Here is a 24,142-nt window from a genome sequence, read left to right as displayed (position 1 = left end):
TACACAACATCCATACATTTTTGGATTTTCTGCACCTTTGGGCTTGTTTGTTTTTGCAGTACTAGGGATTAAACCCAGGGCCTTGTGCATTCAAAACCAGTGCTTTACCATTAAGCTACATTTCAGCCCTTACACACCTTTTGGGGAGTGCTAAGACCCTGGAAGCTATCCTTAGATTTCAAGTTAGGAATCACCCCAGCATGAGGTGTAGCTCAGGCATAGAGGGCTTGCTTAGCATGCACCAGGTGCTGAGTTCCATCACAGAAGGGAGGGAGAGAGGGAGGGAAGGAAGGAGGAAAGGAAGGGAGGGAGGGAAGGAGGAAAGAAGGAAGGGAGGAGGAAGGGGGCAGAGGAAACAGACCCTGTGGCAATGCCTGTACTCCCAGTGACTCAGGAGGCTGAGTCGGGAAGATTGCAAGTTCAAGGCCAGCCTCAGCAAGTTAGCAAGACCCTGTGTGGCTCAGTGGTAAAGTGACCCTAGGTTCAGTTCCCAATGTCATACGCACCCAAATCTTGGGTTCAGTTTCTGGCTGGGCAGCTTACCTGTGTCCTTGGCAAATTCACAATCTTTCTTTCTAAGCTCCGGGGCTAAAGATAGCCTTCTCTTATCAGCTGGAGCGGGATGTCCAGGAGATAAGCCATGCAAGATTGTGTAACCAGAGCCTGACAGACAGAAATACTGCCAAAAAAGGCCACCCACCTCCCTTCCAAAAAAAGCAGTGAGGTCCACCTGACAGTCATTAGGATGGCCACTATCCAAAACAAACAAACCAAAAAAAAAAAAGAGCCAGCTGATGAGGAGAGAGTGAAACCCTCATGAACGCTTTAAAAATATTTTTAGTTGTTGATGGACACAATACCTTTATTGTATTTATCTTTATGTGGTGCTGAGGATCGAACCCAGTGCTTCACACAGGCTAGGCAAGTGCTCTACCACTGAGCCCAGCCCCAGCCCGCTCTTGTGCACTCTTGATAGGTACATGAAATGATGCAGCTACTCTACAAAACAGTGTAACATTCTTCAAAAAGTTAGAGACAGGCCTGGGGATGTGGCTCAAGCAGTAGCGCGCTCGCCTGGCATGTGTGCGGCCCGGGTTCGATCCTCAGTACCACATACCAACAAAGATGTTGTGTCCTCCGATAACTAAAAAATAAATATTAAAAATTCAAAAAAAAAAAAAAGTTAGAAACAGGGATGGGCGAGGTGGCGCATCCCTGTCCTTCCAGCGGCTAGGGAGGCTGAGGCAGGAGGATCACACGTTCAAAGCCAGCCTCAGCATCTTATTGAAGCCTTAAGCAACTCAGCGAGGCCCTGTCTCTAAATGTAAAAAAGGGCTGGGGATGTGGCTCTGTAGTTAAGTGCCTCCAAGTTCAATCCCCAGTAAGGAAAAAATTAGAAATCAAATCGTCCTCCTAGGAATTCTACTCTTAGTTACGTGAAGATGGAAAAGCAGGGCCTGGGATAGAAATGAGCAAGAACGAGTTCACAGCAGCATTATTCACAAGAGCCTAGAGGCAGACACAACCCAAGTACCCATCACTGGACGGGGATGGCGCGGCGTGGTCCATCCATAAAAGGAAGAGGATTCCACCTTGAGAAGGAAGGCGGTCCTGGCAAGTGTGAGGATGCCCAGGGGACGCGGAGGGCTTTATGAGGGACATAAGCCAGACACCAAGGGACAAATCCTGCAGGCCTCACTTAGAGGCAACCCTGAAAACAGTCAGATTCACAGATATGGAGAACGCAGGCTGCGGCTGGGGAATGGGGTGAGTGTTTAATGGGGACAGAGTTTCAGTTTTGCAAGATGAAAGGTGTTCTGGAGGTGGGTTGCACAACCTGTGGGTGTACTTCATGCCACTGAACTGTTCACTTAAAAGTTCAAGGGGCTGGGGCTGGGGCTCAGTGGCAGAGCGCTTGCCTAGCACATGAGAGGCACTGGGTTTGATCCTCAGCACCACATAAAAATGAATATATAAAATATATTCATATAAAATATATATAAATATATTTTATTTTATATAAAATAAAGGTATTGTGTGCATCTACAACTAAAAAAAAGATTCATGGGGCCAGGCTGTAGCTCAGCAGTATATACCGGTGAGGCCCCGAGTTGGATCCCAGGAAACCACCCCCCCAAAAAAAATTGGTTAAGATGGTCAATTTTATCACATGTACATTTTACCAGAATTAAAAACATTCTGGGGCTGGGACTGTGGCGCACTTGCCTTGCATGTGTAAGGCACTGGGTTCCACTCTCAACACCACATATAAATAAATAAAATAAACATCTATCAACAACTAAGGGAAAAATATTTTTTAAAAATATTCTGGGCTGGGGATGTGGCTCAGCGGTAGCGCGCTCGCCTGGCGTGCGTGCGGCCCGGGTTCGATCCTCAGCACCACATACCAACAAAGATGTTGTGTCTGCCGAGAACTAAAGAATAAATATTAAAAATTCTCTCTCTCTCTCTCTCTCTCTCTCTCTCTCTCCTCTCTCACTCTCTCTTTAAAAAAAAAAAAAAAATATTCTGGGCTGGAGCCAGGGACAGTGGCATGCACCTGTAATCCCCAGTGATTCAGAAAGCTGAGGTAGGAGGATCACAAGTTAGAGGTCACCCTGGGCAACCTAGCAAGACACTATCTCAAAATGAAAAATAAAGAGCTAGGGATGTGGTTCAGGGGTGGAGTGCCCTGGGTTCAATCCCAAGTACGGAAAAAAAAAATGTGTGTATATAATGACCTGGGGGTGCGGCTCATGGTAGAGCACTTGCCCAGCATGCTCGAGGCCCTGGGCTCCATCTGCAGCACCACAAAAATGAAACACACACACACACACACAAAAAAAAAAAAAAAAACAAAAACCTAAAAAAAAAAAAGCAAAGAAACTCAGTGGGGCGGACAGGGTCTTCAGTAAGAGCTGACAGAAAACAAAAATGATGATAAACGGTCCTGGCAACGGCCTCATGAGAAACAATCCTTCATTTCCTAAAGGCCCTTCTTGGCTCACAAAGTCCTGGGAAACTGACAAGAGCCAAGGACCTTCCACTCAGAAGTGCTCTCCTTTGCATTAAATGTTTGGGGCCTCCAAAAACTTCTGAAAGCCACCCATTCTCTGCCTCCTGGTTGCACAGCTCAGGGGAAAACTGAAGGGAGTGGAGAAGTCAGGGGAACCTCCAGCCCCATCGCTGTTGGGAGGAGGGGGCTGGAGGGCTGCGGGGGAGCCGAGGGCACTCCACTTCCTCCTGGTACTGGTGACTGGTTTGCAGAAGCCACTTTTATGTACAACTTTCATGTACAACTTGTGCACAAAAGGTATGTACTTAAAACAATAAAGAGTAAGGGCTGGCCCATGCCTGTAATCCCAGGGGTTTGGGAGGCTGAGGCAGGAGGATTGTGAGTTCAAAGCCGGCCTCAGCAACTCGGCGAGGCCCTAAGTAACTCAGTGCGAACTTTTCTCTAAAGATACAAACAAGGGCTGGGGGTATGGCTCAGTGGTTGAGTGCCCCTGGATTCACTACCCAGTGCCAAAAAAAAAGGAAGAGCTGGGGGACCAGGCGCCATGGTGCACACACGTAATCCCAGAAGTTCAGGAGGCTGAGATAGGAAAGAGGAAGGTGAGTTCAAAGCCAGCCTCTGGGAGAACCTGTCTCTAAATAAAAATTTATAAAGGCCAAGTATGAATGTGGCTCAGGATTAGCGGCCCCTGGGCATCCCCCCCCAAAAAAAAAGAGAGAGAGAAAACCTAGCAAGGGCCAGGGCGGTGGCTGAGGCTGAGCACTTGCCTGTCATGCACAAGGCCCCGGCTCCATCCACACACGGACAACTACAATGACACAAAGACAGAGACGCATCCACATTATTTGTAGCTTTATTAAATTCTTTACGTTCTAAAAAAGAGATTACAAAAAAGAATACTTCATTTAGTGTAATACTGTCTTTATGGACGTACCGTGGTCAGAGAGTGAAATTAAAGCTCAGGGATACACGTGGGAAGAGGGTAGGGACGGGGCATGACCCCTGTGCAGCCCAATGGGCATGCAGAGAGGAATGACCAAGTGACGCGGGTGATGGGCGGGGTCAGCACTCCTGGGCCAAAGGGCTGCTTCCAGGAGCTTGGGTACAGCACCTGCTCGCTCACCTGGGGTTCTCTAGTTTCACACGCACACCACCCACCCACCCCGTCCTGGACAGCCCAAGCCTTCTTGTCCAAACATAGACTGACCTTCTACAAAAATCCAAGCCAGCCAGGCTACACCAAGCCCAGAAACCTGCTTCTCTAGGGGAGCAGACAGCTCCTGGGGCTCATTCTGTCCTGCTGGGCTGGGGCTTCAAAGCCCTGTGGACCTGGAGGGCAGCACAGGCCTGGGGAGGGCTCCCACTTCCTTAACAAGGCACACTGAAGGGGGAAGCCTGATCTTTTCCCTGCTTCCCGAGGAAAGGAACAGGAAAGAGAACCACACTGAGATTCTGGGGACAAAACAGACCCAGAAGGAAACCGTAAGCCAATCTGGCGAGCCCTGTTTCCAGCAGGCTCTACTCCAGGCAGCTCCGGAAAGTCTCTAGGTTGTTTAAAAAAAAAAAAAAAAATCCAGCTGCCCTTTGTTTGGTTTTCGGCAAGGGCCTGTCTCTTTAAGTTTGCGCTGGGAGTCCTCTGGGGGCAGCCAACTTTTAATTGTGTACACATGGGGTTTGTGGAGCCTGCCCTGTGCTCTGCCAACACACACATTCCCTGTTTTCTTTCCTTTAAGGAGAGAAATTCTGGAGACCTGTGGAGGAAGAGGAGGGCCCTGGAACCACGGTTCTGGGCTCTGGATGTAGCAGCCACTCTGAGAACTGGATCTTTTTCTTTCAACTCTAGGTCTGAAGGATTTTCTAGGAAACTTGCTGTTTGCCAGGGCCTCTGTGCAGGGGCGGGATGGATTTCTGGGTCATTTCTCCTTGTGAACGGGTTACCTACAAGTCAGAGGCTACCAGAGCACAGGCCGCAGGGTCCTGAGTCCCCCAACTTGAGTGGGGGTGACGCTGGCAGACACAACAAGAGAGAAGGGCTCAGCTGTCTGCCCAGGGGGTGACGTGACAGGGCGGAAGCTACTCTGTGAAGAAAGAGAAGAAATGTCCCCCGGAAGGCCACCTGGAGTGGGGGCAGCAGATGCTGTAACTGGACAGTTAGTCCGAGTGGGGGAGGCGGGCGGGCAAAGCCACTGCGTGATGACGGTGCCTTGACATTCACGACTACAGGAGCACACGCAATTCCAGTGACTTTCAAATTTGGCCACACACAGGAGGATCGCGCCCTTCCCCCGACAATGATTCAAAAATATAAAATTTCCCCTCCTCCGCCCGTAATTGCCGCCGATTGTTCTCCGCGTTCTTTATAAAACCCACACCCGCCAACAGCCCCTGGCGCCGCGTTAGACAAGAGTTGAGCTTTGGTCTGGGCCGCTGCTTTGAACTTGGGTGCCGGAGAACCAACCGGAGCAGGAGTCCCCTGCGAGTCCCTGTCCTGGGCTCCCTGGGGACGCGGTTTGCCTTCCAGACTTGGGCCTGGGGGGTGGGGGGAAGCCCGAGGAGAGAGGGGCAGAGAGGAGACAGGACGGCTGGCGGGCCAGTGGCCCCAAGGGAGGCTCCGGCCGCCCTCCCTTGGCTACTCTTCGGCGGAGGACGACGCCAGGCTCTCGTCATCGGACATCGGGGCGAACTGTAACGAGAAGCCAGTGCTTTTTGTCTGGTGCTATTTCAGATCCCCTTTCTGAGGCATGGACATTAGGGCTGGCCTGTGGATGTGGTGGGTGGGCCTGCCCTGCAGGAGGTGTAGCCCTTGGCTTCAAATAAGGGATGCCTTGAAGAAACAAAGACTGGAGGACTGTCACTGGGGATAAGAGATGGAGGGGATGCAGGCAGAGCGTGCGTGTGTGTGTGTGTGTGTGTGTGTGTGTGTGTGTGTGTGTGTGTCCTAATCCCAGAGGCTGGCAGAGGCGGCTGGAGGAACAGTAAGTGCGAAGGTCCTGGGGCAGAAGCAGAGGAGCTGGGATATAGGAACCCTGGCAGGAACGAGGAAGGGTGGCGGATAGGCTCCCAGAAGGACTTGGCTTTTTCTCAAGTGAGGTGGGAGTCGTAGAGGGTTGAGAGTGGAGAGAGGTGCCCCGACTCCAGTGTCCACAGTGGCCTCTGGCTGCTACGGGGTGGGGGACAGGCTGGAGGTCGGGGAGTAGGACGAGGCCAGGAAGTGGGGGCCAGGGTGGAAGAAACCGCAGTGAGTGGTCCAGGTGGGTGGTGATGGATGAGGGTCTGTCCCTCAGGGGTTCTCTGGGGACAGGGCCACAGGTCAAACTGCAGGGACATTTAGGACACTAGAGGCCCCGTCACTCAATCTTCTAGTTGGAAGCAGGCCCAGAGCGATTCCCTGCAGGATAGGACTGAGGCCCCGCGTCCTGACACCCTGAGCAGGGCACAGGATAGTGGGGATGTAGGAAGGGGGGCTCCCGTGGGAGCTGGGGTGAGTGGGAGACGGGCGGCTGTCTGGGCAGTCGCGGCCCCGGGCCCCTGAGGCAGTTCCCCTGTCTGTTCTGGGCATGGAACCCAGGGCCTCCTGCCTGCTGGGCGGGCACTCTACCACTGACAGAGTCTTGCTCCTATGCCCAGGCTGGCCTCAAACTGTAATCTTCCTGCCTCAGCCTCCCAAGTTACTGGGATTACAGTGTGTGCTGCCGTGTCCAGCTCAGGCAGGATTTGGGGGAAAAAAAACCAAAAAAAAAAACAAGATTTCTGTGGTCAAATAAGAGAAATGCTGAGTTACGCGGAGTTAGGTTTCTTTTCAGTGAGGTTTTCTAGGACTTTAATATGCTGACATGTTGAAGTCTAAGCCAAAGTCCTCACTCTGGCCCACCCTGGTCTCCCACAATCTGCCACGTCACTCTGCCCTTGCCTCTTCCTCCTGGGCTCCCTGATACTTCGTAAATGCAGAGGCACATTCCTGCCTCAGGGCCTTTGCATGGCTGCCCCTTCTGCCTAGATGGCCACGTGACTCACTCCCTCACTTCTTCAGGTACAGGCTGAAATGTCACCTTTTTTTTTTTAAATATATGTTTAGTTGTTGATGGACCTTTATTTTTTTTTTTAAATTTATTTGTATGTGGTGCCAAGAATCAAACCCAGTGCCTCATGCACGCTAGTCTACCACGGAGCCACAATCCCAGTCCCAGAATGTCACCTCTTAGCTGAGACCTAAAGTAGCTCCCCTGGTCCCTGGCCATCCCTCTCACTGCCTTACTCCTTTCTGGTGCTGTCACCTGGTATTACATACTGATTTGCTTACGGCGTCTCTTACTAGATGCACACTCTCGGAAGGCAGAATATTTTTTTTAGTTTTGTACACTGCTGTGACCACAGAACCTACTAACACACGGTAGGTGCTCAGGAAATACAGTCTTCAAGCTATGGTTTGACTTATGATTTCTTTGTTTGAAACACGGTCTTGCTATGTTGCCCTGACTGGCCTTGAACTCCTGGTCTCAAGCGATCCTCTTGTCTCAGCTTCCCATACCTTATGATTTTGTGGGGCGGGTACCAGGGATTGAACCCAGAGGTGCTTTAATACTTAACTACTTTAATCCTCAGTCCTTTTTGAGACCAGATTTGGTTAAATGCAGAGGCTGCCTCAAACTTGTGATCCTCCTCTCTCGGCCTCCCGAGTCACTGTGATTACAGGCGTGAGCCACTGCGCCTGGCCTACCACCCACTCTTCACATACACCTGTCGCCTCCCGCAGCCCCCCTCCCACCCTGCCTGAGACTCACCGAGCACTTGATGTTCATGCGGGAGTACAGCATGGACGCGATCTCGCTCTGCCCGGCATCCAGGGCCACCATGAGAGCGGTGCTCCCATCCTGCAAAGAAGCCGTTGCTGTGCTACTGCCTGGTCACTCCACTCTCCTGGGGAGCCCCTGGGCGGGCACTTACACGGTCGGTGAGCGAGATGTCACAGCTGGGCACAGCCAGCAGCAGCCCCGCGATCTCCTTGTGGCCGTGCTCACAGGCACACATGAGCGCCGTGGAGCCGTCATCGTCCTGCACGTTGACGTCCGCCTCGCAGGTCAGGAGGGCTTTGACCACATCCACTCGCCCGTGGCTGACCGCCAGCATCAGGGCCGTCTGCCCCGCCTGGGCAAGGACCGCGGTCATAGTCCACGTGGGACCAAAGGTAAGATGCTCCTGCTCCAGAACCTTCCAGGGCTTCCCCGGGCTCCCGTGCCGAGCGCCCCCACTTGCTGCAACCCCCTTCCCAGCATCCCATGGGGTCTTGGCTGCCCTACCCTTTTTTTGTGTGTGTGTGGGGGGGACAGTGCTAGGGATGGACCCAAGGCCCTCGGGCCACTCGGCAGGTCACGGAGAGCAGGGCTCTGCAGCTGGACCACAGCTGGGATCCCACCTCCTGGACTCTGACCTCGAGGAATGAGGCAGCCCTCTGAGCCTGTGGAGTGGCCGCTCCCCGGAATGGGAGCTGAGGGCACCGCTGGGCCTGGCACGCAGTGGGGGCTCACTCAAGGGGCCAGGCTCCCCAGGCCCGCGTAGGCCCAGGGTCCCTGCACCTACCTGGCTGGCTTTGGCGTTGACATCTCCAAGCCGGAAGAGCTGAATAACAGTCTCGATGTCATCCTGGGTCTTCAGGGTGGCCAGGGCAGTGAGCATGATGGGGCTGTAGCCTGCGCGGTTCTGCTTGTCCACCTGGCAGACGCCTGCGCGGTGGGGAGGGGACCCGGTGGATGAGAGCCCTGGGATGGCCAGGCCTCCGCCATCAGAAGGGAAGCCGCCTTCCCTCCAGCCCTGAGCGCCACTGCGCTCTCCTCCCTCTGTCTAGGCGCCACCTAACTGGAAGTCCTCCCTGCCCCGGGGGTCCCCACTGCCATCATACACCACGCAGGAGATGGGCCTCCTCCGCCAGAGGGGAGGCTGTGTCCCCCAGGGAGGCTGGGCCCCCTTAGGGCCGCCCCCGCTCACCGCTGTCCAGCAGCTGCCGCACCACGGGGAAGTTGGCGTGTGACACGGAGTAGTGCAGCGCCGTGTTGCCGTTGCTATCGGCGATGTTGACCACGTAGTCCAGCAGCCGGGCGGACATGGCCCGGAAGGTGACCAGGTGGCGCCGCACCAGCTCGGGGTGTGCGTCGCTGCGGCAGGCCAGGCGTAGCCACTCCTGCAGCACCGTGGTGTAGGCCACTTTCTAGGTGGGGGAGGGGTGTGAGGGACAAAGGCCCGGATGGGGGAGGTCTTCCCCCCAGAGGAGCCCCTGGAGCCAACTGAGGTGCCCCCCACCCTGCACGGGGCTCTGAGGGACAGCACCCCGACTCACTAAGACCCTCAGGGTGGGTGTGGACACGGGACGCCTTCCCAGAAGGCCGCCTCTGCCTGGGGACCACCTCCGAGGGAAGAGCAAGGCAGCCCCTCCCCTCAGGCCGCAGAAGCAAGAGCGACCACTGAACTGGGGCCCCCCTCTGCCTCCCTGGCCCGTCTCCAGGGTCCACGACTCAAGTCCCACCCACCCCAGAGCCCCGGCTGGGGGTCTCAGGGTCCTCACTAGGCAGATGGAGGGGGCCACCAAGGGCAAGCAGCAGCCAGGAGTGGTGGGACGGGAGGGGGTCTGCTGAGGGCTCAGCCTACCAGCTCCCGCTCCGTGAGGGCGTTGGGGTTGCCCAGGTACTTCTCCAGGGCCAAGCAGGCCGAGATGAGGTCGGGGCTCAGCTCCATCCTGCCAAAGAACAAGAGGAGCTTGGTCTGAGCGCCAGGTCCCCTGGACGCCTGTCCCCACCCCACATCCAGCTGGGGAGCTGGAGGAGAGCTCTCCACTGTGGCACCCACGAAGTCCTGCCAGGGTCAACTGAAGGGCGGCACTGCAGACCCTCTTCACCAGGGTCACGGGGAACACACAGGTTACAGGACAAAGGGGACATGTGGGCTGGGCTGTTCCAAATGGCCAGGAGTGAACAGAAAGTCTTTCCTCAGGGCAGATTTTTTATCAGGAAAAAAAATATAGGAGACATAATAAATAGAACGGGTGTTGGAGTACACGCCCCAAAGAAGAGAAGAGAAACTTCTGTCTCCTAAAACCTAACACCAGGAGCTAGAAAGAGGCTTTGATGGCCTCCAGAACTTGAGATGCTCAGGAGAAAGCGCTTGTTGGCTAATTCCCACTAGAGTGTGCCTGACTGGGCTCTCAGAGGGCTGGGCTGGATCTGAGAAAGACCCTCTCTGAGTCTCTCCCACCCAGAAAACTGACCGGATCTCCTCCTCCGAGTTGGATCCCGAGGCCCCCTCCGCCGTGGGTACGTGCTGAGACTCCCGAGATAACCGACACTCTTGCCGGCCGGTCTTGGCCACCGCTGTCCCTGGCCTGAGCTGGGGCACTGGGGCCACACTCGGAACCCTGTCTTCGGGCTCTGTGGCCTCGTTCTCTGTGCTGTCATTATCTGAGAAGTTCTCGGCTGTGCTGGAGTCTTCCGATGAGGACTCATACCTGGGGAGGAAGGCAGGCAGGTGAGGAGACGCTGCAGCCAGGAAGGGACGGCAGCCGGCATCCCGTCCATGCCGCAGGAACAGCAGCTGTGACTGGCCACGCCGGGTGCTGCTCTACAACTTCTGCCCTCAGTGCCCCCTGCCCCTGCCCCGAGGGTGTCACCCACTCGATCTCCACCCGCCTTGCACAGGCCTCTCTGGGCTCCTTGCTGCTCCTGGACACCCGAAGCTCCTGGGTGGCACTGGAGGCCCCCACTGGCCGTGGCTGCCTCGGCGTCCTGCTTCTCTACCTGCCTCCTCCGGCCTGGGCTGGCGCCTCTATCAGCAGCGCCCTCCCACACCCCGCCCTTCACTCTGCCTGCTCCTACTTGTCCTCTGCTCCTGGGACTCCTATGGGTCAGGGCCAGCAGTGCCTCCTCAGAGGCTCCATCCGGCCTGGAACCTGCTCTCAGGACCCACTGTCCCCTGGATCAAGGCTGCATCAGAGCAGGGAGTGGAATTGGCATCTCCCAGGGGCTAGGCCAGCCACAAGCTCTGGAGCCAGGGCAGACTCCTGGATCACTGAGTGTTGTTTTTTTGGTACTAAGAATTGAACCCAGGGGCCCTTTACCATTGAGCTACACCCCCAGTCCTTTTGTATTTTTTAATTTTGAAACACGATCTTGCTCAATTGCTTAAGGCTTTGCTTAATTGCTGAGGCTGGCCTCAAACTTGCCATCCTCCTGCCTCAGCCTCCCTCACTGGGATTACAGGTGTGCACCACCGTACCTGGCCTCCCGGATCACTACCCCTGCTAGACACACAGCTTCCTCAGGCCTGTCTCCTCATCTACCTGTTGTCATTTGAGTCAATGGATCAGCCCAAGCGGGGGACTTAGAATAAGGTGTTTACTACGCTCTTTCTTCTCCATGAATGAACTGAAAAAAAGGGAAGGGCTGTGGGATGGGGTCCTCTCACCCGCCGTTGACGCCCACGAACTGCAGGCTCCTGCGCCGGGCCTCGGGGCCCGCGGGCTCCTCTTTCCGCTTCATGATGGACCGCACTCCGGCCAGGGAACCGCCTAGAGGGAGGACTGCGTCACAGAAAGAGCTCAACCCATCCCGGTCACCCTGGTGCTGTCCCCCTCCGTGGCCACCACCCCTTACCTGCACCCCTGGCCTCCTCCGATTCGCAAGAGGCCACCTGCCTGGTGGGCTCCCTGCTGGCGCAGTCACCCGCGGGCACCTGGCCTGTGCTCTCCTCGGGCTCCACCTGGGCAGCGGCTGCTGCAGACCCTGGCGGGGACGAGGACTCTGGAGGTGCCCGTGAGAGACCTGGAAGGACACGAGATGAGGCATCTGCTGAGGGTCACAACAAGCAAATGACAACACTTGTGACAGTTGCTGCTTGTCACTCACATGTCCTGAGCCAGGTGCTGTCACGAGGGCTAAGTCTTACACTGTGTCATCTGGAGGGTCAGGCTGTGGCAGGGGAGGAAACTGAGGCATAGCGACTCTTAGAGGTGAGGCGGGGACAAGAGCTCTAAGGTCACCAGCAAGTGGGTGGCAAAATCCTACACTAACCCTCGTCTGTGGCTTGCCCTGCCGCTGATCAGGGACAGGGTCCCTGTGGCCCTACAGGGCTGGCTTGAGGGTCCCCGCCCTGATGCTGTATGAAGTATTCTCTAGGCGACGGGTTGGATCACAGCCTAGAGCACGGTGGTCAGAGCGGAGACTCAGACTTTTCACCTAGGAGCTGAGTGACCTGGAGCAAGTCACTCAACTTCTCTGGGTTTCAAGCAGATGACATATCCTACCTCACGGCATCACCACTGTGCAGACGAAAGGCAGAGTGACATGAAGGGCTTACCGCAATCCAGCACGTCAAGAGCCCTGGAGAAATACTTGTTACTTCCAAATGACTGTAAACTCTTTCTTTTTTTTGGTAGTGGGGATTGAACCTCAGGGGCTCTCTACCACTGAGCCACATCCCAGTCCCCTTTTAAGTAGCATTGTGTTTTAGAATTCATTTTGTGCTCAGTTTTTCTTCTTTATTTATTGGTACCATGAACTGAATCCAGGGGCACTTAGCCACTGAGCCCCAGCCCTGGCCCTTTTATATTTTGAGAGAGGGCCTTGCTAAGTTGCTCAGCACCTGGCCACTGCTGAGGCTGGCTTTGAACCTGTGATCCTCCTTTCTCAGCCTCCCTGGCTGCTGGGATTACAGGTGTGTGCCACCACGCCCCGCTGTTTATTTTCTTTTTTGGGATGGAACCCAGGGCCTCGTGCATGCTGGGCAAGTGCTCTTACCACCAAGTGACATCCCTGGCCTCCTGACTTTTTCTTTTAAACCTTAATAATAAATTCACATTAAACACACTGGATAGCCAAGTGGAACATGTGGGGAGGCAGATGACCATTCCCGGGCTTTGTATTTATTATTTGGTACTGGGGATTGAACCCAGGGGAGCACAACCACTGAGCTATACCCATCCTTATTTATGGCTGAGGCAAGAGGAACACAAGTTCAAAGCCAGTCTCAGCAAAAATCAAGGCACGGAGCAACTCAGTGAGACTCTGTGTCCAAATAAAATTTAAAAATGGGCTGGGGATGTGGCTCAGGGGTCGAGTGCCTGAGTTCAATTCCCAGGGCCGCCCTCCCACCAAAAAGTACTACATGCCTAAAGCATGGGAGTGTTAGATCCCTGATTTGACGTCAGGCAGCCATTGCTTTAATCATCAGGAAAGTGAAGCCACATGGCTGTTAGGAACCCAGGACTTGGGGCTGAGGTGCAGCTCAGTGGTGGAGCACCTGCCAAGCCCAGGAGACCCTGGGCTCCATCCTCAGCACTGCAGGAAAGAAACAAAGGTTCAACTGGTAAGTTTCACGTGTATGTATCACAGTTGAAATGCTTCCTAAGTAGGCTGCGGACAAAGGTGACCTCCTAGGCACAATCCCTGGGTCATCTGCTGCCCAGCTGGGATAGGGACAGCAGGAGCTAACGCCCCAGCCCAGCAGGCCGGAGAGGGAATGACCGTCCAGCCTCCACCGTGCCAGGCTGCCCCGTCTCAGGATCCAGCCAGGCCCCCAGGCCACAGATGGCCTCGGAGTTGCCACTTCCGCGGGGTTTCCCCTTCCTGCCACTGGGCACAGCTGCTGAAGGCCAGTGCTTTGAAGTCCCCTTAATGGATACAATCTTCTTGACACATGCAGCATGACTTCCTCAAGTTCACACGCAACACTCAAGGGTAGCGGAGAAGGGAGAGAGGCCCCGCACGGGCCAGGGTGGGAGGGCGGGGCTGCAGGTGACACTGGGCCTAGAGACAGTTGGACCCAGGGTGTGGCCGAGGCCTGCGCTCCCACGAGGGCAAATGCCAGTGTTCGTGAATCCCCCGATTATTTTACGTTTAACATTTATTGTTATTTTTTATGCAGTACTGAAGACGGAACCCAGGGCCTCGTGCATTCCAGGCAAGTGCTCTACCTCCGAGTGACACACCTGGCCTCGTTTTCTTTTAAACCTTGACAATGAACCCACATTAAACACACGGTATAGCCAAGTGGAGCATGTGGGGAGGCAGATGGTCATTCCCAACCTTTGTGCTTATTTTTTATTTTGGTGCCGGGCACTGAACCCAGGGGCGCACGGCCACTGAGCCACATCCTCAGCTCTTTTTTTTATTTCGAGACAGGGCCTCGCTAAGTTGCTGAGGCTGGCTTTGAATTTGCGATCCTCCTGCCTCAGCCTCCTAAACCACTGGGATTATGTGCACATGGTTGTCACTCCCCATCTCTGCCCCAGACTCAGGGCTCCTGACTTAGAGTCACTGGAGAAAGAACAGATGAGACGGAAGCACAGGCCCATGAAATCAGCCAGACCAAGGCGCAGACAGACTCCACTCACTGGAGGTGCCAGAGTCACCAGACCAGAGACAGAAATGGAAGAGGCAGAGCGGGGTGCAGGGCTGGGGCTGGGGCTCAGCGTTTAACGGGGAAAGAGGTGAACGCTCCGGAGCTCGAGGTGGGGATGGCTATGAGACATTGGGAACGTGCTCCCAGCCATGAATGACCAGTTCCCTTAAAACGGTTCAACTCATAAATGTATGTTGTGTGTTTCACCATCAGTTTTTGGGGGGAGGCGTTGCTGGGGACGGAACCCAGGGCCATGGGCACTAGGCGAGTGCTCCGTCCCCGGGCTCCACCCTGGCCCAGTTCCACTGCTTAAAAATATAAAAACATTTCTCAGCTGAGGGCCACAAAAACAGGCGGCAGGTCATCGTCTGCCACTCCCTAATCTGGATGATGCCAAGAACCTCTGAAAGTTCCTCCTAGAGAAATGGACGAAGGCTCATAAGACCACAGGGAGACGCTCGGCCGCGCTGGAAACCAGAGAAATGCAAATTCCAACAGGGAGCGAGAACTCTGCACCAGCAAAAGGCGGGCAAAGCAAGAAAGGTGGATGGGCCACGGGCGGAGACGCAGGGAGCCAGGCAGCAGCCCAGGCCCGGCGGAGGGCATCCCACGGGGTGTTGGCACAGACCACCAGACAGGACCCGGAGGCCAGCGGGAGGGTGGCCCTAGCATCGTCCACAGGAGCCAAAGGTGGAAGCTACCTCCCGGCTCCCACCATGAGGGGAGGAGATGGGGAAAGGCTGGAACTCACCCGGGACAGAAATCTACTCAGCTTCTTGAAAGTGACAAACCAGATTTAAAAACACCAGTGTAGGGCTGGGGTGGTGGCTCAGGGGCAGAGCACTTGCCTGGCATGTGTGAGGCACTAGGTTCCACCCTCAGAACCACATATAAATAAAATAAAGGTATTGTGTCCATCTACAAGAAAAAAAACCAACAACCCACAAACCCACCAGTGTGCGTGGAGAAAGGACGGGGTGGGGGACGGCTCAGTGGGAGAGCAGCAGCCAAGCTGCGTGAGGCCTGGTTCCATCCCCAGCCCAGGGGGAAAAAAAAAAAAGAGGAGGAAAAAAATAAGAAAGAGATTTTTGTTTTTCTGAAACACAATACCATTTAAGGAAATCAAACACACACAGGGCATATTTTCCAGTGACACCAAATATCTAAATAAACTTCTGGAAGGTGAAAAACCAGGAATGATAGCAAACGGGAGGGGAGGGCCGGGCGTGGTGGCATGCCCCTGTAGACGCAGCCACTGAGGCCGGGGATCACAAGTTTGAGGCCCGCCTGGGCAACTCCGCCAGATCCTGTCTCAAAATAAAAATGGAAGGGCCGCTGAGTGGCAGAGCACTTGCGTCCCATGTGAGAGGCACAGGCTCAATCCCCAGCACCACATTAGGAAAAAAAAAGATGGGGGAAAGAAGTGGTGGAGGCGGGGGTACCTGAATGGCACAGAGGAGAGGTTGGGAAGGTGTGGTATATGGGCATTTTTTTTTTTCTTTTTTGGGTACTGGGGATTGAACCTGGGGCACTTAACTACTGAGCCACACTCCCACCCCTTTTTTGGCATTTTATTTAGAGACAGATCTCACTGAGTTGCTTAGAGCCTTACTAAGTTGCTGAGGCTGGCCTTGAACTTGGTGATCCTCCTGCCTCAGCCTCCCTGGGTTGCTTGGGATTATATGCATGTGCCACCATACCAGACAGTTTTTACATTTTTAAGTGGTTTGGGAAAAAAAATAAAAGAATAAATGCTATAGGACATGTGGAACATATTTAAAAAATCGAATTTCAGCATGCACAAGTAAAGCTTCGCTGGGGCACAGCCAAGCTTGTTCCTTTATCCCTTGTCTAGCTAAGTTGCCCAGGCTGGCCTTGAACTTGCACTCCTCCTGCCTCAACTTCCCCAGCTGCGGGACCAGAGGTGTGCACACAGCACCTGGCACGCCTGTTCCTTGACATCTCACCGACGGCTGCTTCTGCACCATGAGGACAGGAGGAGGCACTGAGCTGGCTCAGCGTCCGCACTTAACTCTTGGTTTTCTTTCTTAATATTTGATAATATCTCAATAAGGCAGGGAAAACGGAACGGAGACGAGTGAGCAGATGAGAGAGAGAAGGTAGAGCCCTGCAGAGTTGCAAAGCTGTCCGGCTAAGGACGGAGGGGACAGAGAAGAAATACCAAAGCAAAACAGGAGACCAGCGGGTGTGGTTGGCAGACTGGAGACTCAGGTCAACTCAACACCGGGAGAACGTCTCGCGTGGTCCACCCTCTTTGCTTACGACAGGTTTCGGGAAGGGTATTTTCAAGGGCCTTCATGTCTTTTACTGAATTACTTTACATGCCCACGGCTGGCGCTCTGTCCACACTTGGTGCAGCTCAATAACTTAAATTTTTAAAAATCAATTCTGGGCCAGGCATGATGGTGCATACCTGTAATCCTGGCTCCTTGGAAGGCTGAGGCGGGAGGATCGCAAGTTTGAGACCCTAAGGAACTTAGTGAGATCCTATCTCAAAACAGAAAAATAAAAAGGGCTGGGGATGTGGCTCAGTGGTAAACTGCCCGTGGGTTCAATCCCCAGTATCAATCAATCAATAAATAACTGATTGTTTTGGGGGCTGTAGCTCAGTGGTAGACCACTTACCTAGCACACTCAAGACCCTGGTTCCATCCCCAGCACCACAAAAGAAAAAGAGAGAAGAAAATGGTGTCAGTATTTTAAAAAAGAGCATGTCCAAAGAATTTGGACGAATAGAGAAAATGCTCCTAGGATCACGTTAAACTAAAGACACAGTTTGAGTGTTGGCTTTGAGAACCATAGGCAAATTCCTTTACCTCCCCGGGCCTGGGTTTCCTCATCTGTAAAATGAGAATTAAAACATCAACACTTCATAGGGTCATTGTGAATTCAAATGAATAAAATATGAAACAGGCATCCAATAGCACCCCGGAATGCCATAATTTTCTTTTTTCTTTTTCCAGTACTAGGGATGGACCCCAGGGTGCTCTATCATGAGCTATGTCCCCAGCCCTTTTTACTTTAATTTTTGGAGGCCAAGCCTCACTAAGTTCCTGAAGCTGGCCTTGAACTTGCAATCCTCCTGCCTCAGCCTCCGGAGCTGAGCTGCCAGAGTGACTGGTTCCGTTCGACACTTTGAGGGGCCCTTCTTCACCTTGGGGCCTCTGACCGCTCGGCCTTGCCCAGAACACTGTTTCCTTGACTCCTTTGCCCGCCTGACTCCTTTGCATCTTGGTTGGGAGATGCCACAAGGCCTGGAGGTGACCGTGCGCCCTGCCTCATGCCCTAGGCCCTGCTGACCATTTGACATGATTCCCACCTCCCCCCCCCCCTTTTTGTGTTGCTGGGGAGGGAACCTAGGGCTTCACACATGTAAACCCCTTGTCCACCACTGAGCCGTGCCCTTGGCTGTGTTTCAGTAACAGACTGGCGGGACCCCCAGTTCATGGATGAGGACCCGAGGCATAGAGGGCTTACGCAGCATGCTGCGGGACCGAGGGACAGGGAGCAGGAAGTCAGAGCTGAACCCAGGCCATCACCCTATCTAGCTGTCCCCAATTCCACGTCTCTATTTTTTTGCTTTAAATACATGAATTCCCTGAAGTGACATTTCCCATCACTGCAGTCTCTTGTTCAGTTGTTGCAGGGGCTTTGGTCTGTCTAGTTCACGGTTGCATTCCCAGTGCCTACAACAGTCCAGCACCTAGTGGGCTCTCCATAGAGGTCTGCTAAATGAGATATCGAGATGAATGAATGTACTCCAGCTCTGCCCAAGCAAGGCAAAGACCAGGGTTGCCTGCAGCAAGAGGGAGTGGAGTAAGCCACCAGGAAGGACCTTCAGGGACAGCGGCTTGCACAGGGGGTGGACACTGCTATGTCTGTATGTCCTGCAAGCAGGAGGCCCCATGGCTGCCCTGGGAAGCATGTCTGGAATGGAGGGTGCCTCTCAGAGATTCCGAGGCTGGGCCGGGCGGGACCGCTGGCTGAAGGCCAGAGTCGCAGGGCTGGGTGTTTGGATGGACACAGAACAGAGGAGTGGTGTCCGGAGTTGGCCAGGAACAACACAGGGAAGTGAGAAAGCACAGCTGGGTCCCTGCCCTCAGTCCCTGCCCTCCGGATGTTGGTTGGGCGCTGGGCAGCTGACCCTGCAGGCGGGAGGAGAATCTGGGACCCCCCTTGGAGCCCTGCCCCAGGTTCAAGCTGGCCTGGGCTCAGATCCCGGCTCAGCTGCTTCCTGGTTGTGTGACACCTCAGTGAAGTGAAGTAAAGCGTGTGAAGCCTCAGTCTCCCCAGCTATAAACAGGTTGACCAAAAATTATTAGAAGCAGCAAGAAGCACTGATGGAGCACTTACTGTGTACGTGAATTCACCAGGGTTTCAGAGGTGGGAACCAGTACTATGCTACTTCACAGAGAGGTGGGCTGAGGCCCAGAGAGGCGGTATTGCTCACCCAGGTCACACAGCAGGAAGTGTATCTGAACTCAGGTCCTCTGGCTGCACAGATGACCCCTCCTTGGGTAAAACACTTTGCACAGCATTTAGCACTCCTCGGCGGGTACTCAATAAAGAACAGCTGTCATTATTATGAGTCATTCTGGTAGCTTCTCCCTGGGCCCTCAGGGCAGCAGTGGCTGGGCAGATGTTCTGCACACCCTGCACCCTCTTTCCTGGCATGAGGACTCAGCGCTTCTTCTGGGGCACCCCCTTCCTCTCTTAAAGGCCACAGAGCCTGGGTGGGGCTTCTCTTCCTTCAGGATCCAGGAATAGGCAATGAAGGCCACTCCTGGGTCTTTGACTGGTACTATTTAGACTAAGGGGCTCCCTTTCCACGGAGCTGGAAGGAAAAAGCCCTGGAGCGATGGGGCCACCTTCCTCTGCCCATCTCCAGGGTAGGAAGGAGAGTGACAATAACTTAGATTCCTGATGGCATCTGAGCACTTGGATCCAGCTATACCTGAGGCTGCCGGTTATATGAACAACCTGTTTCCTGTACCAGAGATGGATTCCCGCCACTTACTGAATACACAAGGAGGGTTTCTGCCCAGCTAACCGACAGACTTACACAGAACCTCCTCCAGATAACTCCTGTTCTGAAGTTCACAAGGAGCCATGCAGAAGGTCCCATGCTAGACACCCAATTTCTCCACAGGCCTCTACAGCCCTTGGGTCAGTGGCTCACTTGTTTGTGGATGAAAAGACAGAGGCTCTGAGAGCTGGATGATGCGGCTGGTGAAAGGCTGGGGCAGGGGCTGGGCCCTGCCATTCCCAGGGTCAGGATGAGCAGCGGAGAGAAAGACAATCCAGACTCTCCCCTCCCCCTGTGCCACACTCACCTGCCGCCCCTTCGCAGCTCCGCTCTGTGATGCTGATCTTCTTGACCACGTGGACGTTGCTAGTGGACGCAGTGGGCACCGGGCACATTGTCTCCACCACCTCGTGGCTGCGGAACACGGGGGGGTTCTCTGCCCCTCCTGATGTCGCCAGGGCCCTCAGCCCCACTCCGTAAGGCTCCAGGCTCTGCGCTCGCTGTGCAGGGGCCCCAGCAGCTGTGCTGGCCGCCACCTCCACCTCCCGCGGCCCTTCCACCACCCGGACCGTGTCCACTCGGATGGGGCTGTCGGGCGGGGGCCAGGCCTGGGGCTCGGCCTGCCTGGCCTGGGCCGCCTGCAGCTCCTGCAAGGCCTTTTTGAGCTGGGTCTCCAACACGGCGATCTTGGCATTCAGCGCCGCCTCCCCGTCGGGCACGCCCAAGTCCCGCTCGCGGACCCAGGTGCCCACACTCCGGGTCTCGAGCGCCGCCGGGTCGTCGGGCGGGTCTGGGAGGTCCAGGCAGAGCTCGCTGCGGCTGCGGCCCCCGGTGGGGTGGCCCAGGAACTTCTGGCTCTTGAGCTGCACCGTGAGCTGCCGCTTCTCCTCCTGCAGCACCGACAGCTTCACCTGCAGCACGGGGATCAGCTTCACCTGCTCCTCCAGCTGCCTCAGCTTCCGCAGGGCACCGGCCATCTGCTCCCGCACGTGGGCCAGGTGCCCGGCGCTGGGCGGCACTGGCGTGGACAGTCCCGAGCTCCGAGGCGTGGGCGGCAGCAGCCCCACGCCCACCAGGGAGCCCGTGGAGCCGGCTGCGCTGGGCGTCAGGGAGCCCAGGCCAGGGGGCGCGGCCGCCTGGTCCTCCAGGCGGCGCCGGGCGTCCAGCAGCGTGCGCTCCACCCGCGGGTTGAAGCCGGAGCGCGTCTCCAGGGCGCCGTACTGCGGGTAGAAGCCCCGGCCGCAGTAGGAGTAGGCCGAGTGGCGGCTGTCCCCGCTGGCGTTGGAGCACAGCGACTCGGTGGACGTCCACCAGGAGCCAGGGCCTCGCGGCAATGAGCCCAGACGGGGACGGCGCTGCACGGCCACCCGCCGCAGCGTGTGGCCCTTCTCGATGTCGTCCACGTACTTGAGAAAGTCCAGGTCCAGGCGGTAGCCGTAGGGGGTCTCCACCGAGTAGGGTGGGTCAGGCTCCTTGGCGGGGAAGGCAGGTGGGGAGGCTGGGCCCGGGGTCCCTGGGGTGGAGAGAGAGGCCAGCACCTCTAAGCACTGCTGTCCCCCTGCCTGGGCCCAGGCTGATGCCCAGGAGGGCCAGGTTCCATGTGCCCGAAGGCTGGAGACCACCTGGCATTCCACACCGACTCCAGGTCACCCTCAGGCCTCCCAGGGCAGGGCTGAGCTCCCTGGAGACTCGGTGTCCTCCCGCCTGCCCTGAGACAGAGGGCCCGGACTGCCTCCCTCTGGTCCCCCAGCAGGACTCTCTCTCCCCCACACTCTCCCAGGACAGCGGGGCCACCCCCAGAAGGAAAGGGTGTCCCACTCTGACTCTGACCCTCTCTTGTGCCTCCCAAGTCCCCAGCACAGGGATTTCTGGCCCCTTCAAACTAAACCCCTTCCCAGCGAGAAGGTTCCTTTCTTCAGATCCCCGGCCATGGCAGGGCTGTACTTCTCCTGCCCAGGACCCCAGTGCTGCACCATGTCCCCCCAACAGCCTCCCAGGACAGGTCCCTATCTCCCCCTCGGGTTACCCCTTCATCCCAGCAAGATTCTGTCTCCTTCAAGTCCTCCCAGGGCTGGGCTGTGGCCTCCCCCTCAGGCCCTCAGGGCAAAGCCCTGGACAGAATTCCCAGGGCAGGGCCCTTCCCCCCCCCCCAGACCCCTGACCTGGGAAAGGGGCGGGCACATGCAGGACTTGGGCCATCTTCTTGTCTGCAGTTGTTCCTCAGGAGTCACTTGGGGGACAGTGAGTCAGACTGCCTGCAGCACTGGCTGAAGGTTACCTGGGGAGAGGGGGTGGTGGAACGGGTCAGGAGGAGTCTGCAGGGGGAGGGGAATGTGGCCACACAGTGGCTCCACCCAGGTCTGGGACCCTCTCATATGCACACTCTGCCCAGCCAAGGAAAGGCCCGGAACAAAGAAACCAAACCTAAGGCCTGCGTGCACATCTGTCCAGCCCCTGGACAGGCTCCAGCTGTTCCCACAGCCCTGCCTCCACTCGGCCCTGGGCCGGGGGCCCCAAGCCTGACAGCCCCACCCTTCCTGAACCCCCTCTCCTCAGCCCAGGCCTGGAGCTGGCCACAGAAAAAATTGGGGGCTAAGACAGACAGGCTGGGGCGCTAACGGGGGACAGTCTCCCTGCAAGGATCTAAGGAGCCACACAGGGGTAGTGGACCCCTAGGTGACCCCAAGGCAGAGAGCCCTGGTGGGGGGTAGGGAAAGTGGGAGGCACGAAGCCCTTCCCCTTTATGGAAACAATTTTCTCTAAAAATAAACAGTTTCGCTACACAGAACTTCCTGCCCCCCCAGGATGTGTCCCGGCTTGGGGGTGCAGCAGGGAGAGAGGGCTGGGGCGGAGGCCCGGGAAGCCATGGGGTGGAGGGGAGGAAGTAAGAGGGGGCGCCTGGAGGCTGCAAAAGGGAGGAACAATCAGGGCTTCTCACTAAACCCCCCTCAGCCCTGGAGACTAGGCAGGGCCCTTTTGTCCCCCAAACCCTGCCTGAACTTGGCCAGTCCTTTCTGCAATCTGACTTCTAGCCACCTTGCTGCAGAACCCACAGCTCATCCCACAAAGAAAGTGAACCCTTTCTGGCATGAGGGTACCTGGGCAATGGGTACCTGGGAAGATGGACCAAGTGGGGCACCTGTTGGGCATGAAGGCGGGGTTGGGGTTCCAGGGACAGCTGAGTATGTATGTCTTATGTCTTCTCGTCCTGACTTGCTTAGTCTCTCTCCACGTCTTTCTCTTTCCACTCTTCTCTGCCTCTCTCTCCACCTCTCTGTCTCTCAGTCTCTCCACTTCTCTTTGCCTGTCTCTCCACGTCTCTGTCCTCGCTTCACTGGCTTTCCACACCTGGAATGCACCGTCACCAGTTGTAGGAAATTTGGTTTTCCATCTGCCTGCAGCCTCACCCCATGAGCAACAGGAAGTTGATCTGAAATATTTTCTGGGGACCTAGGAGAGACCCAGAGGCAGGGAGCAGGTTTGGTATGGCCTGGGGCAGGGGGAGCAGGTACACCCAGTAGGTGTAGCAAATAACATCAACATATAACAATAGTCAAGGTGGGTAGTTATTACTCTGGCTTACAGATGGAGAACCTAAGGGGATAGAAAAGTGCAGCGACTTGTTCGGGTCACTTGGGCAGTGGAAAAGCCGCTCCACTAGAACCCACCAAGCCACTCCCTGCAGACTCCACGGCCCTCTACCCATTTCCCAGACATGGAGGTCTGCAGGTCTCCAATTATCTGACCACCTTCCATGGCCACAGAAAGAGACACTGGGAGTGTGGGGTGGTGGCATGTGGGTGGAAGGACTCCTGGAGGAACAGGAGGGGAAAGAAGGGTCAGGTGGGGAGCTCAGGGAAGGGGTACAGGGGTCTCCAAGAAGGGTCAGGTGGGGGAGCTCAGAAGCTCCCCAATGCACCTCCCTGCCAGCCAGGACATCTCCGGGGGTTTTCCTGCCCCTCTCTCCGCCCCAAAGTTGGGGGCGAGGATACCCCGCCCCATGCAGGGAGGGGCGGGGCCTGCGGGGTCCCAGGCTAATAGCAAACAGCTGCAGCTCCCCACGCCGACCCAGCCGCCAGGCCGAGGCCCAGCCCGGCCGGACGCCGGGCCGCCTTCCCGCCGCCTGGGGCCTGGCCCTGCCACAGAGGGCGGGAGGAGGGACCAAAGGGCGGGAGGGCAGGACAGGGGCCGAGAGAGGGAGAGAGGCGGCGAAGGAGACAGGTAGAGGGGAGGCAGGGGTGGGGGAGAGGGACAGGGCACGGGGGAGGGATGGAGGTAGATGCGGGAAGAGGGAAGTGGGGCTAGGGTCAAAGATGGGGAGGGGACAGGGGCGCGAGACCGAGATGCTCTCAGTCGGGAAAGTTGGGGACAGTGGAGGTTGGAGGCAGTGGCTCCTAAGGAACCACGAGGTTGTGCCCGGAGTTGGAGGTGGGGAAGGGACCGCACACGAACTCCGAACCCGACTCGAAGCCCGACCCCAGCCCGGCTCCTACTCGCCTGGCGCGCTCCGGCCGCCGCCGTCCCTGCGTCCCGCCGCCCTTGCGTCCTCCGCGCCGCCGCCTGGCCGCCCGGCCCTCGGGCTGGCCCCGCCCCTGGCCCCGCCCCCGGCCGGCCCCGCCCCTCGGGTGCCCCAGGCCAGTAGGGTCAGGGGAAAGGCAGAGTGGTGGGGTGGACGCGGTCTCACCTGCACGGCAGGT

At 56.3% G+C, this 24,142-nt stretch overlaps 1 protein-coding gene across 1 annotated transcript; it reads right to left on the bottom strand.

Annotated features, from left to right (window-relative positions):
• Nucleotides 1-3,868: 3,868 nt before the first annotated feature.
• Nucleotides 3,869-24,017, bottom strand: Kank2 (KN motif and ankyrin repeat domains 2). Its single transcript, XM_026399645.2, has 13 exons — nucleotides 23,939-24,017; nucleotides 22,559-22,895; nucleotides 21,608-21,723; nucleotides 19,753-20,958; nucleotides 11,653-11,820; nucleotides 11,465-11,567; nucleotides 10,272-10,508; nucleotides 9,656-9,743; nucleotides 8,999-9,218; nucleotides 8,594-8,736; nucleotides 7,961-8,161; nucleotides 7,798-7,887; nucleotides 3,869-5,699 (listed from the first exon to the last, which is right to left on the bottom strand). Exons 3-13 carry the CDS (start codon nucleotides 21,642-21,644, stop codon nucleotides 5,646-5,648), a joined length of 2,547 nt encoding a protein of 848 aa, XP_026255430.1. The 5' UTR covers nucleotides 21,645-21,723; nucleotides 22,559-22,895; nucleotides 23,939-24,017; the 3' UTR covers nucleotides 3,869-5,645.
• Nucleotides 24,018-24,142: the final 125 nt, after the last annotated feature.

This window comes from Urocitellus parryii, chromosome 3, assembly GCF_045843805.1.
Source record: "Urocitellus parryii isolate mUroPar1 chromosome 3, mUroPar1.hap1, whole genome shotgun sequence".
Classification (NCBI taxonomy): Eukaryota; Metazoa; Chordata; class Mammalia; order Rodentia; family Sciuridae; genus Urocitellus; species Urocitellus parryii.
Note: the sequence above shows the minus strand (reverse complement) of the source record. Positions and strands in the feature narration are given on the sequence as shown.